The 18,107-nt window shown below is 37.4% G+C and overlaps 1 protein-coding gene and 1 non-coding gene across 3 annotated transcripts in view; both read right to left on the reverse strand.

Moving 5' to 3' along the window:
- Positions 1–225: 225 nt before the first annotated feature.
- Positions 226–18,107, reverse strand: part of PPP2R5A (protein phosphatase 2 regulatory subunit B'alpha) — a 72,657-nt gene continuing 54,775 nt past the window's right edge. For both annotated transcript variants that reach the window (XM_003814183.6, XM_055108382.2), the window contains exons 5-13: positions 16,153–16,283; positions 14,681–14,740; positions 13,591–13,699; positions 12,848–12,901; positions 5,413–5,463; positions 5,020–5,139; positions 4,805–4,932; positions 3,302–3,403; positions 226–1,451 (exon numbers count right to left, since the gene is read on the reverse strand). In XM_003814183.6, coding sequence (XP_003814231.1) covers positions 1,319–1,451; positions 3,302–3,403; positions 4,805–4,932; positions 5,020–5,139; positions 5,413–5,463; positions 12,848–12,901; positions 13,591–13,699; positions 14,681–14,740; positions 16,153–16,283 — 888 coding nt within the window. In that variant the 3' untranslated portion in view covers positions 226–1,318. The remainder of the gene's footprint in view (positions 1,452–3,301; positions 3,404–4,804; positions 4,933–5,019; positions 5,140–5,412; positions 5,464–12,847; positions 12,902–13,590; positions 13,700–14,680; positions 14,741–16,152; positions 16,284–18,107) is intronic.
- Positions 9,128–9,262, reverse strand: LOC112438442 (small nucleolar RNA SNORA16B/SNORA16A family). The gene has a single exon (XR_003026859.1). It is a non-coding gene; the product is annotated as a small nucleolar RNA SNORA16B/SNORA16A family (small nucleolar RNA).

Below are 18,107 nucleotides of genomic sequence, written 5' to 3' on the forward strand. Positions count from 1 at the left end.
TGGAAAGATATCCTAGAACTTAGAATTTTATGCAAATATTCTGTAAAACATATTTTGGTAAAGGGCTAGAACACTCAACCTTGGCACACAATCTTCCTATTTTTAAATTAGACTTCGTCCCACAATTTGTCTTAAAAGTTTCTATAAATACACATATGTATGTAAAAAGGGGGGCAGACTTCTCCTGTATGCCTAAGCTTAGAGCTAAAAGAAGCAAAGATGACATAAGGCAAAATACAAACATAGACTTTATTAAATGCTGCTCAATCCCCCAATGAAGATCTTTCATTACAAAACAGTTTTCCACACAACTGCAAGTTAAGAGATTGGAATGGTACTCTGATAACAAAAGATGTGAGAAATACTTGACCAAGTAAAAACATACAAGACCTCTATATAGTCAACCTTTTCAGAGCTCTACAGAGGAAGCCTACTGCAGTTCCTTTAAATAAAGCCAGGCAGTGACAACTAGTGCTCTGTATCACCACACTGTGGGACTCAAAGCCTCCATCCCTGGGTCAGGAGGGACTAGGTGTAGGACAGGTTGTGAGGACTGGAAAGGCCCTGCCTTCAGCCTTTGAGAGGAAGAGGAGGAATGAATTGAGAGGCAAGCTGGGTAATTCACCTGAGCTGCCTCTACCCATCTGTTACCACTCTGGAGAATTGCAGAGGAAGGGGGATATTCATGAGGAACAATCTGAAGAATTTTGGTTTACTTTCCCAGCTTTTATTTATATTTTGTGCTTTAAAAAGCCTGGAGATTTAAGGTTTTGCCTAAATTCCAGAGTACAGTAATATATTTATTGAGGGAGGGGTTAGGGCAGGTAATTCCCCCCATCATATTTCTGGGTGAGACAAAGAGAAGGGTAAGGATGATACCTTAGTTTTATTTTAGGAAGTATTTTTTCCTAGGATGTAACTAAGGTTTGCAGCAGTGTGAAAAGCACATTATAAAAGGGAAAAATATACAGAGCAGACTACCATATCTATGTGCAACACAATCAAAGAAGAATTCAAGTCATAATTCTTACCACTCCCATAATTATCTCACTCGTATCATAGATGATAAAATTCATTCATTTCTGTGAAACTTCAGAAGTGACACAATAAATCCAATGATTAGACAAAGGTTACAATATACTATGGCCATGATACAGCACAGGGCTACGTTTAGTCCATATATTTTTCCATTTACAGTTGCCAGAAAAAATTGGCCTTTTAATTATATTATACTGATGAGGTTTGTTTTGTAATTTTTACATATTTCAAAAAAGCATACAAAACTCTGCCTATCCGGCAGAGGTGGGAGGCTTTTTTTTTATTCGGCACTTGTATTGCTGAGAATACTGTGCATGTTGTAAGCACTATTCTGTTTTTCTAGAGCTTTCTTTAGCTTTAGCTCCTCTAATTTTTTCCATAATTCTTCACGTTCCAATTCCTTCTTTTTCTCTCTGTAGATAAACCAAAATTTTTGTAATCAGAAATTATTTCAGAACCCAAAGAGAGGTGCTGTTTGACAGCTTACTGGAGAACACATTACTTACCCACATTTCACTTAAATCCCTCTGCTAAAGCTTTGGAGTCCACTTACCTGGAGCACCTAATTTCTTCTTGTCACTCTCCTAAATGTACTGAGTCTGTGCATCTCCTGTACCAGCTAGACGTTACTACTTGCTTTCTGTCCCCTACACATTATCACTACCATGACACTGTACTTTATAGTCAACAAAGTACTTACACGTCAATTTTCTCACGTAAACATCTTGCAGTTATAGTAGTCTAATCAGTATTACAAAGGCTGAAGGGGCTGGCCACTAGGTCAGTAGGAAGCACTTCCTTCACCACACCAGACAGAAGCCACATCATTTTTGCCACTAACAGCCACATCTCTAGCCACTAACCAGTTTGTATCTTACTAGCTCCTCTTTTACATGTCAAATGAAAACTTTAGTTTCAGTAATCTTTCTCTAAAACAAAATGAAAGTCAAAATATTTCATATGTCGTTTCAACTACTTAATTTCAGTTCTAAGGAAAACATTTCTGAATAACTTGGACCTGTCTATTCTGAAAGGCTCCATGAACATGTAAAACATAGGCTTATAATTCTGCAGTTATGAGTTAAAAGGACAAATCCTTTTAAAGGATTTGCTGATTTATGCAGATAAGAAATGATGAGTATATTCTTAGTCATGTGAAATACATATTTTTCAAATACAAGTTTCCTATGATCCTAGTCATCTTATTTTCTTCCCATTGCTTCCTGAGGCTCAAAACATGTACTTAATTTCTATTCCTGCCTGAATGCTGCTATTTAAAGGAAATAATGCATTGAGTTAGTTATTAATGGGCTGGATGGCTTTGAAGAAAGGCTATCCATTTTCTACTTTAAGATAACCATAACTAGGAACTTGTCAAAATAGATAGCTTTTCTAAACAGAACAGGTAATATGCTTATTAGAAGTAAATGGTAACTATTATCCTCAAATAATGGGTGGGCTCAGGTACACTGGTTACTAACCACTTAAGTTTAAGAAAGTGCTTCTTGAGTTTGAAATAAACATATGAGAAGAAAGTAACTCTTGAAAGATTATTTTATAGTAATTTATGAAATTCTCAAAAAGAGGTAATCACTAAGCCATGTTTCTAAACGCTGATACGTGCTAATATTTATACTCTAAAATACATATTATTGCAAGGACAACATATTAATAGTACCCTAAGCCATATCATTATGTGACTTCCCTCTTCCCAAAGGAGAACTATGCTGACTTTAAAATACCACCTTCTGATAATCCACAGCGTAAGAATTACCTACTGCTAACAAAGAACACTTGAAAAGTAAAGCTCACTCTGGAAGCCCACGTGGACAAAAAGGATTTTCGTAAATGCATGGATAAAAAATCAAATTGTACAAATTGATATTTAAAATTCAGCATAAATTATATTTCATATGCAGATGCTAACAGACTGAGGAAATCTAAGGCTCAGAATGAGATAAACAGGATTTATGATCCACATTAAAATCATAATCTAACCATTTAGAGGAAGTAAATTATGTAACTACCCTCAAAAATAAATGCTACTGCTTTTTCTGCTTTAACAAATTTATAAAAATACTGGGGCTAGTTTATCTGGAAATGACTTATATGTTAAGAGACTTTCACATTGTAATGTTTACTATAAGGTAATTAACTTCTTAAATATGAAAATCTGAACTGAGAGAAGATACCTTCCTGAACTGAATCACATTCAACTAACATAAAATGTATAGATAATTTTGTAATTCAAAATATCAAATACCTCTGTCTTTCAGCTTTGTATGAGCTAGTAAGGTCATCGAAAAGCTTGCCATTCATTTCCATTAGGGTTTTCAGCACATTGTATACCAGTGCTACAATGGTCCTGAAATGAAAATGAGCCAGTCCTGAGTTATGATACTGCTAACAGAGAGGAAATGTAACACTATGGTCTCTAAAATGGGTTAAAGCTTGGCTGATTTCATTTAATCCATTTTAGAGATGATAAAACTGAGGCTCAAGAGGTTTGTAATATGCTCGAGGTCATACAGCAAGTGGTGGTAGAGACAGTCTAAGAAAACTTAAATCTTTTCCACTTTATCATGCTTACATTAAACTCTAGTTAAAAATGTTCACTATAGTTATCTTCATTTCTGCTTTACAGTCTCATGTCTGAAATCCTGAGTAACAACATTAAAAGAAGATGAAAAAGATCCAATTACCAAAACTTAGGAAAAGTAGAAAGCTGGATAAGGATGTTAAAGAAGTTAGAATATATTACCCTTAGCACTTCGGCTTTCCCCTGGGACAGTGCCATTTATGGAGGGGAGACTATACACTGAGAGTAGACCAACACAACTCTGCATTAACGGAGTAGTTTGTGTATCCTCTGCAAATGTTCAGTTGGTCTCCCCAAGAGGGTTTGACCACAACCTCCAGGGAGATTTGCAATTTTAAATTGACATGAAGGCTGGGCACAGTGGTACATGCCTATAATCTCAGCACTTTGGGAGGCCAAGGTGAGATGATCACTTGAGCCCAGGAGTTTCAGTCCAGCCTGGGCAATATAGTGAGACTTCAACTGTCCAAAAAAAATAAAAATAAAAATTCGCTGGGTATGGTGGTGCACACCTGTGGTCGTAGCTACTCGGGAGGCTGAGGCAGGAGGATTGCGTGAACCCAGGAGTTTGAGGCTACGGTGAGGTATGATTGTACCATTGCACTCCGGTCTGGGCAACAGAGCAAGACTCTCTTTTTTTTTTTTTGGAGACGGAATCTTGCTCTGTCGCCCAGGCTGGAGTGCGGTGGCACAATCTTGGCTCACTGCAAGCTCTGCCTCCCAGGTTCATGCCATTCTCCTGCCTCAGCCTCCCGAGTAGATGGGACCACAGGCGCCCGCCACCACGCCCGGCTAATTTTTTGTAGTTTTAGTAGAGATGGGGTTTCACCGTGTTAGCCAGGATGGTCTCGATCTCCTGACCTTGTGATCCGCCCGCCTCGGCCTCCCAAAGTGCTGGGATTACAGGCGTGAGCCACCGCGCCCGGCTGTCTCTAAAAAAAATTTTAAAAATAATTGACATTAAGACCACATACTGAACAAACACACACATTTATAACTTGATAAAGGTATACGTATATAAAATACAGAATAGAATACAACTGATGTTAACCTTGGAGTAACTTCCAAATCTGTAATAGGTTTCAAGTATGAGTTAGGAAATCAATAACAAAAAGATATAAAAAAAAAAAAAAAGAAAAAAATACGACCTATATAAAAGATACTTACGGATTCCAGTGTTCTTTGGAAATTTTGTACAAACTGGCAAACATAATTGGCAGAATTTTATCAATGTTCTCCTCAATCAAACTAAGAATATATTCGTTATTCCAGAAGTACAATGCCCTTTCTGCAACCTAAAAAAAGACATTTAGAGAAATGTCAAAACTAAAATAGGAAAGAAATACTAGTGTAAAGTAAAGGCTTCACTGAAAACATCATACCTGAAAATGAGAACTGGATACACACTTGGATATCTGCTTGAAAAGTGGCTCTTCAATTTTTTTGAACTGTGTTGGTTCAATGACATCTAAGATTTCTTCAATTTCTCCTAAAAACATCACCTAGGTTAAAAAAATTTTATTTTAAGAAACATGATAAATTATGTGAAACTAATATAGAAACCATACAAATGAGAAGGTTAATCTGCATAGTATACAATAGGCAAAAAAATGTCTGGATGGCAGAGTTTACTATAGCACAGGTCTTCTACCAAGTCTGTGTACATCTCCCGCTCTTTAGCAACAGCAATACAGCCAGCCCAAAGAAGCATGGTTTATAGCCCTGGGATTGACAAGTTCTAGTAAAATGCACTACATTTAGTGAACAAAACCCACCTCTTTCTGACTGCAGGTTTTTGGCCAAAATTTCAGCAGTCCTCTGATCACCTGCGAAAAAGAAAAAGTTTAGTATGAATTTAATAACGAAGCTAGTTAATCCCAGCGTATTTTCCATAGCTGTGATTATATCAACACTCATTCTGAAGTAAATCAATATTGCTTAATATATGTGTATAAATAGACTTTCTGCTCAGCTTTAGAATTTTATTAATTCAACTAACATTTACTGAGTGCCTATTATGTACCAGATACTGTTCTAGATGCTAGGGACACAGTGATGTACAAGACAGATGAGGTCTCTGGTTTTCACAGAGCTTACATTCTAATGGAGGAAGACCAATGCAAGTGATCAATTAAACACATAAATAAAACAATTTAATAGTATGTGCTACTTCTAAGAAAATAAAGGAAAATATAAGTTGGTGGGGTGAGAGAGGGAGGTTATTTTAGGGAGAAACCTTAAGGAACAGATGATTCCTGTTATTTAAACCATTATGAAGCACAAAAAAAACCCTGGACAGCTTCTCAGTCTATTTCATGGCTAGCACAATCTTTATAACCAGAATACAATGAAACAAAAGAGACTATTTTTATTTATTTATTTATTTTGAGATGGAGTCTCACTTTGTCACCCAGGTTGGAGTGCAGTGGTGTGATCTTGGCTCACTGCAACCTCGGCCTCCCAAGTTCAAGCAATTCTCTGCCTCAGCCTCTCGAGTAGCTGGGATTATAGGCGCCCACCACCACACCCAGCTAATTTTTGTATTTTTAGTAGAGACAGGTTTCACCATCTTGGCCAGGCTGGTCTTAAGCTCCTGACCTTGTGATCCACCAGCCTCGGCCTCCCAAAGTGGAGACTATTTATTTAAATAAACAAAGTTGAAAACACTTGCATTAAACTGAATCACAACAGAAGAATGCTATATGCCTAATTGTAACTTATTCCAGAAATGCCAGGATGGTTCCATTCATAGGTTAAAAGGGGAAATAAAAAAAAAAAAACCCAGATCATTTTAAAAGATTTTCAAGTCATTTGACATTTTTAATTGACTATATATTCTGATAAAAAAATTTAGTAAGCTAGAACTAAAAGAATTTATCAGAAACCACCAGCAATCATTCTACATAATGATTTATTAGAGACAGGCTGTAAAACCATCTAGGCCTGGTGGTTTTGTGGAAATAGATCTTTGACAGCTTTTTAGGTTACTTTATAGTCTGTCTGGTCCAGTAATGTGGAACACTAATTCAAATTAAAACTGGGAAGGATACTGTTTTGGAGACAATCCAGTAAGATAACAATGTGATGAATAATGTTGGAAAGGAATACCAGAATTACACTTATTTGTGTAACTGTATATTTATATATCCCTTAAAACTTAAAAAAACCCTGCAAGTTACTAGAGTGAGTAGGAAAATTCAGTATGTGGCCACATTAAAAAATATATATATAAAAATCAATACCTTTATAAAACATCAGTAAAAATCAGATGAATAATAAAAAGGTACTTTTCACAACAACAACTATAATGTGCATAAAGAATAAATTTGCAAGAAATACTTAAGACATATGGAGAAAAGCATAAAACTTTACTGAAGATCATAGAAGACTACAAATACAGTTATATGTCATTTAATGATGGGGATACGTTCTAAGAAATGTGTCATTAGGCAACTTCATCATTTAAACGTCACAGGGTGTACTTAAACCTAGATGGTATGGCCTACTACACACCTAGGCTGTATGGTGTAGCCTTTTGCTCCTAGGCTACAAACCTGTACAGGATGTTCTTGTACTGAATACCGTAGGCACTGTAGGCAGTTGTAACAATAGTATTTGTGTATCTAAACACGAAAGGTACAGTAAAAATATAGCATTATAATCTTATCGGATCACCATTTTTCTTTCTCTTGGAATCACATTTCTCTCTCTCTCAACATTTCTCTCTCTTTTTGATGAGGCCTCACTCTGTTGCCTAGGCTGGAGTGTAGTGACATGATCAGAGGTCATTGTAACCTTGAACTCCTAGGCTTATTGTAACCTTGAACTCCTAGGCTTAAGTGACCCTCCTGCCTCAGCCTCCCAAGTAGCTGGGACTATGGGTGTATGCCACCACATCTGGCTAATTTTAATTTTTTACTTTTTGTAGAAACGAGGTCTTGCTCTGTTGCCCAGGCTGGTCTTAAAGTCCTGGCTTCAACCAATCCTCCTACCTTGGCCTCCCAAAGTGCTGGGATTACAGGCATGAGCAACCATGCCCAGTTCCATTTTTATTTTTTAAGAGACAGTCCAGTCTTGCATTGTCGGCCAGGCTGGGGTGCACTGGTGTGATCACAGTTCACTGCAACCCCCTAGGCTCAAGAGATCCCCCTACCCCAGCCTCCCAAGTAGCTGGGATTACAGTCCTGAGCCACCATGCCTGTCTGGGACTGACATTTTATATGTAGCCTGTTATTTTTATGTATTTATTTATTTTTGAGACAGAGTCTCGCTCTGTCACCCAGGCTGGAGTGCAGTGGCATGATCTCGGCTCACTGCAACCTCTGCCTCCCGGGTTCACGCTATTCTCCTGCCTCAGCCTCCTGAGTAGCTGGGACTACAGGCGCCCGCCACCAGGCTCAGCTAATTTTTTGTATTTTTAGTAGAGACGGGGTTTCACTGTGTTAGCCAGGATGGTCTCGATCTCCTGACCTCGTGATCTACCCGCCTCGGCCTCTCAAAGTGCCAGGATTACAGGCTTGAGCCACAGCGCCCGGCCCGTAGCCTGTTATTAAACGAAACGTCATTATGCAGCACATGACTGTAAATAAGTGAGGTGGTTCAATATTGTGCAGAGATGTTTTTCCTGTACTTAATTTATAAGTAAATTTAATATAATTTCAATCAAATGCCAATTGAATTATTTTTTGGAACTAGAAACATTTATTCTAAAATCCATAAATATAAGCAAATAAGAATTGTTTTTTTGGTGGGGGGAGTTAACAGAACAGAACCTGTATTATGGATATCAGCAACTAAAACAAGATTATATTGGCAAAGAAATGGAGAGAAAAGATATATATGAGTATCTAGACATACTCATGTATATATGGATTTTAATATATGACAAAGGTGGCCTTTCAGTTCCATGGGAAACAGTGGTGGTACTGGGACAGGTAGCTCACTATTTAGAAAGGAAAAATGTAGCAGGCTCCTTTGGTTGGCAGACTTCTATGATGATCTCATGAGCTTGTTAACTGTCCTCACACCCTTGTGTAATCCCCTCTCCTTAAGTGTGAGCTGTCCTAGTGACTTGCTTCTAACGAACAGACTGTGGCAAAAGTGAAAGAATGTCACTTCATGAGTAAGATACAAAAGATTGTGACTTCTGTCTTACTAGTAGACTCACTGTCTTGGCTTTGATGAAGTTAAGGTGCCATGCTGGAGAAGCCTGGGTGACAAGGATCTGAGGGTGGGCTCTGGCCAACAGCCAGCCAGGAACTGAGGCTCTCAGTCCAACATAACTTGACAAACTGAATTCTGCCAACATACATGTGAACTTAGAAGCAGATCCTTCCCCATCTGACACTTTATATGAGACTCAACTTCTGGCCAACACTCCAACTGCAGCTTTGTAAGAGACCCTGAGCAGAGGGCCCACCTAAGCCATGACCAGATTCTGGATTCACAGCAACTAAGGCAACAAATACTTGTCATTTTTCCTCCCAATGGAACGATATTTTCCCAAAATCTTGCAGATCAGTTACAGCAAACAGAACTACGACCATCAAGGAAAACTGTCACTCTCGGCTTCTTTTTGACCACAGCAGCTACATGGAAGCAGCTGCAGCTTTGATAAAGGCCATAAATGCTTGCTATTTTAAGCCAATAAATTTTGTGATCATTTGATATGCATAATTGAAAATGAATGCAGGCCAGGCATGGTGGCTCAGGCCTGTAATCCCAGCACTTTGGGAGGCCAAGGCAGGCTTGGGCCCAAGAGATCAATACCAGCCTGGGCATCATGGTGAAACCCCATCTCATCTTTACCAAAAATACAAAAAAATTAGCTGGGCATGGTGGTGCATGCCTGTAGTCCCAGCTACTTGGGAGGCTAAGGCAGGAGGATCACCTGAGCCTGGGAGGTCAGGGCTGCCGTCAGCCACAGTCATACTACTGCACTCCATCCTGGGTGATGTGGTGAGATCCTGTCTCAAAAAAAAAAAAAACCCAAAACACAAACAAACAAACCCAAATGTAGTTCCTTACCCTCATCCTACACAAATTTCAATGTCGGGCAGTATTGAATAACGACCACTGGGTTGACTAGTGGCCCCCAAAAAGATGTCAATGTGGGCCAGGTGCAGTGGCTTACAACTGTAATCCTAGCACTTTGGAAGGCCAAGGAAGGCACACTGCCTGATCTCAGGAATTCGAGACCAGCCTGGGCAACATGATGAAACTCCATCTCTACTAAAAATACAAAAAAAAAACTAGCCGGGCGTGGTATCGGGCACCTGTTATCTCAGCTACTCAGGAGGCTGAGGCACGAGAATTGCTTGAACCCAGGAGGTGGAGGTTGCAGTGAGCCGAGATGGTGCCACTGACTGCACTCCAGCCTGGGCAACAGAGTGAGTCTCTGTCTCAAAAAAATAAATAAAATATAAAATAAAATAAAAATAAAATAATAAAATAAAATTAAAATAAAATAAAATAAAAAAATTATTTTGGGGCTCAAGTTTTTCTTGGAATAAGAACGGTGTTTTGTTTTGTTTTGCTTGTTTTATAAAAATGCAGCTTTGAGTGGAAGGAAAGGTTTACACTGCCAAAAAAATAAAAGTTTTGAAAGTCATGCCGACTCTTCATTTTTTTCCTCTTTACATGGAAACTTAGCTGTAATGAATATTTAGTTAATTCTTTCACTCTGCACTTTTTTCTTTTTAGATGGAGTCTCACTCTGTTGCCCAGGCTGGAGTGCAGTGCTGTGATCTCGGCTCACTGCAACCTCTGCCCTCCTGGGTTCAAGCCATTCTCCTGCCTCAAGCAATTCTGCCTCAGTCTCCCAAGTAGCTGGGATTACAGGTGCCCGCCATCACGCCCGGCTAATTTTTGTATTTTTAGTAGGGATGGGGTTTCATCATGTTGGCCAGGCTGGTCTTGAACTCCTGATCTCAGGTGATCTGCCTGCCTCAGCCTCCCAAAGTGCTGGGATTACAGGCTTGAGTAATAAACTAACAAAAGCTCTGAGCTACTTATAATTTGTAGAAAGCTTTGATAGGAATGCCTGCTTTCCAGAAAATTAGTATTAAGGCTTAAACCCAAGTAATATGGCCGTAATTTTGGTGCTGGAATGGCCTATGTTAGAAATTGCAAGATCTCTATATCGAGAGATCTTTATGAGTTGGAAAATATTTTCCTTTCTTAACCTGGGTATTTATCTTACTCTCTCTCCTCATCCTGCTCCTATTTTCATTAACCCAACTCAGCCAAACCAGATAAAAGCTGAATAACTGGCCATCATCCCTCTCCCTAATCGTCAAGTTTTTTTGTTTTTTTGTTTTTGTTTTTTTGTGTGTGTGTCATCTCGGCTCACTGCAACCTCCGCCTCCAGGGTTCAAGTGATTCTTGTGCCTCGGCCTCCCTAGTAGCTGAGATTACAGGCACACACCACCATGCCCAGCTTTTTTTTTTTTTTTTTTTTTTTTTTAGTAGAAATGGGGTTTCACCATGTTGATCAGGCTGATCTTGAACTCCTGACCTCAGGTGATCCGCGTGCCTCGGCCTCCCAAAGTGCTGGGATTACAGGCATGAACCACCATGCCCAGCCTCTATCTTCCATTCTTTAAAAATAAATCACCTGTCTTCCTTATCCACCCCAAATTAATTAAATAAAATTTTATTTGTATACTATTTACCAAGCATGAACCATGACTTTTCAATATGTGTTATTAATAAGGGTTTTCTTTTTCTTAATTCTAATGGGAGTTATCATAGATTTGTGTTAAGGTTTTACTTTTTTCTTTTTTCTTTTTTTTTTTAAGACAGAGTCTCACTCTGTTGCCCAGGCTGGAGTGCACTGGTATGAGCTCAGATCACTGCAACCTACGCCTCCTGGATTCAAGCAATTCTTGTGCCCTTGCCATCTGAGTAGCTGGGACCACAGGCCTGTGCCACTATGCCCAGCTAATTTTTGTATTTTAACTAGAGACAGGGTTTCGCCATGTTGGCCAGGCTGGTCTCAAACTCCTGGCCTCAAGTTATCTGCCTGCCTCAGCCTTCCAAAGTGCTGGGATTACAGTTGTGAGCCACTGCACACCTGGGAATCAACTTCAGAGGTTTATGTGGTTTCATGTACAAATATATGGTTTCTAATTCCCCTGAATTGTCCTCAAAAACTGTTTACAGCTGTTTCTAGAAAAGACTATAAATCTAAAAGTCAAAAAACTAATAAAAATTAAGGAGTGGAAAAATGTCTTTTGTTCCATTACACAAAGTTCAAGTGAAAGGGAGAATACTAAGTATATGATTTTTTTCAAGCATCCCTACGGATAGCCTGAGAAGGTTCATAATATAGTAAAAATACATATATATTTTAGTTTTTCAAACCCTTTGCTATTTACTAAATATTTATTAGGTTGCTGCTAAAGTGATTGCGGTTTTTGCCATTAAAAGTAATGGCAAAAGCCGCAATCACTTTTGTACCAACCTAATACTAGGTAAATATTTAGACTGAACATGCCTAGAAGGCATTCTCTCAAAATACTTACTTCACCAAGGTTAAAATGTTTTCTATGCTTTTATACTTTTCTGTTTCACCCTACTTCATCTTTTGTTTTTCTTGAATCCTCAGTAAATTTTCATAACTAATTATGTTTTCACTCTCTCCTGAATTTTCATTCTAGAGGCAAATAACAGTAGAATTCAAAGCCTAAGTTGCCTTGCTGGTTCATAAACTACTTTTATTCCAAGATTACATCTTATATCTTAATCACCAAAAGCAAGGAAATGTTTTCTATCCCTATCAAGTGGTTTATTGTTAATGAGTGGCAAAAATTCTATTATTGAAAACAAAACAAAATTCAAGGGAGTAGTAGTTTTGGGACCCTCGAAGTATGCTTTAATTCCAAAAGGTGAATGAAGATTTAAAAGATTATTGGTGAAGACAGTATGCATATAAAATTTCACTGTGGTCATCTGATCCTATCATCGTACATCTTAACTACTACATATTAATAGTAGTCTATATTTCGGTTATTCAAGACATATAACTCACGAGAACTCTCCCCTCCTAAACCCTTCTTTGAATGTAGATTAATCTCACATTTCTTCTTCTAAATGATTTTAGCTTAACGTACATTATTCTACTTAATAACTATAAAGGCTATAAAACGAAAGCTACAATGAAATGCTATTAATGCAGACCAAAAACATGAAAATAAATAGAACACTTACTGGCTCTGTTAGTGTTGTATCTTTCTCCAGGAACTGTACGACACAATATGCTAGCTAAAAGGTAAGGGACAGTTTATAAATATTAGTGAGATAACATTTAATAATGTAGGATTTTTATATTTAGCCAATATTTTTTAGACTACCTCATTTTGATAAATTATTCCAATATATAAAAATATACTCACAACTGTGAATGAAATTGTGAAATACCTCAATCGTGAAACTATACTCATAATTGTGTAACTTTTTAGCCTTCAAAGTAACTTCAAGTTTAAAAAACATTTTTAGTAGTAATTTCTGACTATAAAGTTAACTGAAATAAGACTAGAGCTAACAATTTAGTTTTTCAGCATGTTTCTACATGTACACCTATGCTGATATATTATTCTCTAAATATTAATAGAAGAGACCAAAATCTCTCTAACTAGGTCTAGGTTATTGCAGCTGGAAGAAACATTCTGTAGATATGTGGGATTTATTCAAAGTCACATAATTAGGTCAAGACCTGGACTATAATATGAGGAAAGTGTATCTTAAATTGTAAGTGTAGATATAGAAATTAAATAATTGGTCTTACTTAACAACTAAATACTTTAAAATAAGAAAAATTTGCTTTGGGTAATTTTGTAAGCAAATTGCTTAATTATACTTAACACTGTCATCTCAGTATTTCTCAATTTCTCTGCCTTTATATTGGCCTTTGAAATAATATTCATTTCATCTGAAATGTTTCTGAAACTTACCTGAGCATGAAACAAAGCTAATCCTTTTGCAGTATGCATAGGAATAAGAACCTTCATTAGAAATTGTTTATGTTCTGCTTTCAGTGGCAATGCAAAGCCATTGATAATACTGGAGGGAAAAAAAGGCAGGGGAAGGGTTAAGTAGTTACTACTTTGTTTCTAAAAGCTGTCATATCCATGAGTACATAAGGAACAGTGCTCTGCTTCAATCCTGGTGTTGTATGACTGCTCATCTTCAAACTACTTTAGGAAGACTATTACTATGAAGTCTGTTCCTCTAAGTCATTTGATGATTCCAAAAGAAAATTAGGACTGTCAATTAATTCCCAAGTAATTTCTATCTTCATTTTCTATCAAACCTGTCACTTTATGCATTGTTGCTTTTATTTTTGCCCCCAAAGCTCCAGGAGAGTCAGTACCACAATATTGTTAGAACGTTCAATATTTTCTGAAGTAAATGGGTAGTTTTTCTTACTTTGTTGGATAATGTGAAAGAAGTAGTTCTCTCCACAATCATTTTCTACTATTAATAAAGGAAACTAAAATCATTGTCTAAATAGTAACAGAAAGGTCTAAAATTCTCTTAATACTAATACGTAGTGAATAAGTAAGGCAAAGTGTTATGGCAAAAGGTAATAAGAATTCAGCTGAGGCTGGGCATGGTGGCTCACGCCTGTAATCCCAGCACTGTGGGAGGCCGAGGGGGGTGGATTGCCTGAGGTCAGGAGTTCAAGACCAGCCTGCCCAACATGGTGAAACCCCATCGCTACTAAAAATAAAAATTAAAAAATTCGTTGGGTGTGGTGGCAGGCACCTGTAATCCCAGCTACTCAGGAGGCTGAGGCTGGGGAATCTCTTGAACCCGGGAGGCAGAGGTTGCAGTGAGCCAAGAATGCGCCATTGCACTCCAGCCTGGGCAACAAGAGCGAAACTCCGTCTCAAAAAAAAAAAAAAAGACTTCAGTTGAGAAACTATGTGTTCTACATTTAAACTCTAAAAATGACATAATTTCTCCAACCCCAGCTAAGATTTTAATACATAAAACATTCACTTACTTAATTCTTAAAAAGAACAAAAAAACCTGACCTACCTTCCTAATATTTCAAGAAGTTCAGCAACACCATTGAAATGTTCTGTTTCATATATAAACCTGAATTTAAAATAAAGACAGATGTAATCAAAATCAAACTTCAGAAAACTAAGAGAAACAGGCAGGAGGGTGAAGAAATCAATCCAAAGGACAGCTATTAGAAACACACAAGCATGTTTTGGGTCTTATAAGCTCTTTTGCCCCAAACAGTTAATTCATGTCAATCTTAAAAAAGAAGATCTGTTTCCTACTGAACTACATATGCCTTTGCCAAAACTCGCCATATGTGAAGATAACAGATTGTCATTTCACCTGGAATATTCAACTTAATAAGAAAGATAAGTTTCCTCAAAGAAATACTTTTTAAAATAAGAAACCTCTAATTATAGGGAAATCCAAGAGAAAAAGACCCATATGTAATAAAGCCATTTTTAATCAGAATTTCTTTAAACCTCTAACTATATAGGCTGCATAGCTTTCCAAGATTAGGGCTGCCTTTAAAGCAGGGAGACATAAATATAATAGGGCAGATATTTGAAATGGGCTTAGGAAGTGATGACAGAGAACTGGAGAAAGATATTCACTCTAGAGGAGGCAGATATTACTCATCTCTAATTGTTGCAATGTGGGAATAGTAACCAAATTTTGCCAGATCTTCAATTAATTAAAACAAACAAACCAAACCTTGAATGTGGGTGTTGTTATGAAATCTCCTGATCTGAAGCAACTACTTAACAGATTAATATTTATAAAGTACACTTGGCCCTGTATCCGCAGGTTTCATTATCTGTGCATTCAACCAACTACAGATCAAAAATATTTTTGAAAAATAAATACAAATTTAAAATATAGAATAACATCTATTTGCATAGCATTCACACTGTATTAAGTATTGTAAGTAATCTAGAAATAAAGTATACAGGAGGATGTGTGGACGTTATATGCAAATACTATGCCATTTTATATAAGGGACTTTGGATTTTGCTATTAGCAGGGGCCCTGGAATCAATCCTCCCCAGATACTGAGGATGACTACAAGCAAATGATAGGCCCCATATAAGAGGACTGCTTGAGTTCAGGAGTTCAAGACCAGCCTGGGCAACATACATAGTATGTTACATATATACTACGTTACATATATATGTTACACATATATACTATGTTACATATATATGTTACATATATATACTACGTACATACAGTACATAGACCTTGTCTCTACTAAAAGTCAAAAAAAATTAGCCAGGCGTGGTGGTGCACACCTGTAGTCTCACTACTTGGCAGGCTGAGAGAGGAAGATTGCTTGAGTCTGGGAGATGGGGGCTACAATGAGCTATGTTCTCACCACTGCACTCCAGCCTGGATGACAGAGTGAGACCCTGTCTCAAAAAAACAAATAAAAATAAAAGAACTTGAATACAAGAAGATATGTAGGAGGAAAAGGTGCAATATACAATAAATGATTAATTTACCTGAGGAAAATGTTGTTAATTTGTTTTCTGATGAATGCTCTTAATCCAAGAAATTTCCCATAAATTCGGTGCAGAACAGTCTTCAGGAAGTCACGTTCTCTGGGATCTTCACTATCAAAAAGCTCCAGGAGCTTTAAAAGAAACCTGAGAAATTACTTTTAAAAAATAATCGAGCTAAAGCTTTATTCTAATTTTGATTTTAAAGATTATCCATGACATCTTTTAAAAATTTTTTAGAGTTCTTCCTTACCACACTGACTTTATTCTTGCTAAGTAATGAAGCTGAGGAAAAGCTTAGGAAATATTTCTTCTCACTTATTTCACTTCAAAATATGACATTTACAATAAATATAAATATTTCAAAAAGTGGATTTTTCTTTACCTTCCCACTGATTTTAAAATTCAATCCTACTCTTGAATACTAAAGAGGCTCACAATTTTGGAGTGTTAAAATTTGGGATTTTTAATGCTTTTTGATCGTCAAAACTACATAGAAAATCGTTTAAGTTTTTAGATTGCAAGTCATCAAATAGTCTTAAAAAGATCCATGTGTAAATGTATATTTCTAGTTTACTAGAAAGATGTACACATACTAAGACTTCTTTTTGTGAATTTACAATAAATTCAAGACAGTTACCATGCAGACATTTGAAAAATTAACATTCAGTTATTAGGATAAAATATTGGCAGATACATACTAATGGAGTAGAAATCATATATAAAATAACACTGGACTAAAAGATGAGGCCAATTTTTTTTTTCTTTTTTTTTAAGACAGAGTCTTGCTCTGTAGCCTAGACTGGAGGGTAGTGATGCAATCACAACTCACTGCAGCCTCGACCTCCTGGGGTCAGAAGATCCTCCTGCCTCAGCCTCCCAACTAGCTGGGACTACAGGCACATGCCACCACACCCAGCTAATTTATATATTTTTTGGTAGAGACGGGGTTTCACCATGTTGCCCAGGCTGGTCTCAAACTCCTGAGTTCAAGCGATCCACCATCCTCGGTGTCCCAAAGTGCCAGGATTATAGGCGTGAGCCACTATGCCCAGCCCATAGATTTTTCAGCTTAGCAAATAGCTGAAAAATTTTAAACCAGTTCCACAATCAGCACTCTCCTATACCTCAATTGGCCCAATCAGTGTACTCCTATATTCTGCACAACTTTTCAGCAAAACCTGAGAGAAGAGACTTTAGAAAAAGTTAAAGTCAAAATCTCAAATTTCCACTTAAAATGGTAAAGAAACTTAATTTCTTCTGTCAAAAAAAACACTGTATTTTAAACATTGGATTTTCTTAGAAAAATATAAAATACTCTCTCTAGAGTACAAGTATCTGTAAAGCTGTCAAGGAATTTTATGTTCTGAACTTTCGTGTTTATAATTACAATAAAGATAGCAAGCTCTGAACCTCATCAGAAGTTCTTATTCCATTTTGTTTTGAATTATATACAATTGCTAACACATGCATCTGAAACCAGAGTGGATGACTTAAGTCATATTTATATCTCCCAAAACAACTGCCATACTTATAGTTTCCATTCTTTGTTTGCTAGGCTGTTAAGGCCCTCATGAGACTCCAGCAAAAAATATCTACGGAGTATGAGAATTTTTGTTAATATATCTAATAAGTTCACATCAAATTATTCTAATTAAAAATGGCAGCCGGGCAAAGTGGCTCTCAACTGTAATCCCAGCACTTTGGGAGGCCAAGGCAGGCGGATCACTTGAGGTCAGGGATTTGATACCAGCCTGGCCAACACAGTAAAAACCCTGTCTCTACTAAAAGTACAAACAAAAATTAGCCAGGCATGTCGGCACATTTGCAGTCCCAGCTACTTGGGAGGCTGATCCAGGAGAATCGCTTGAACCTGGGAGGCCGAGGTTGCAGTGAGCCAAGATCCAGCCACTGCACTCCAGCCTGGGCAACAAGAGCAAAACAGCCATATAAACTGC

The sequence above is a fragment of the Pan paniscus genome, chromosome 1 (genome assembly GCF_029289425.2).
Source record: "Pan paniscus chromosome 1, NHGRI_mPanPan1-v2.0_pri, whole genome shotgun sequence".
NCBI classification, from domain to species: domain Eukaryota; kingdom Metazoa; phylum Chordata; class Mammalia; order Primates; family Hominidae; genus Pan; species Pan paniscus.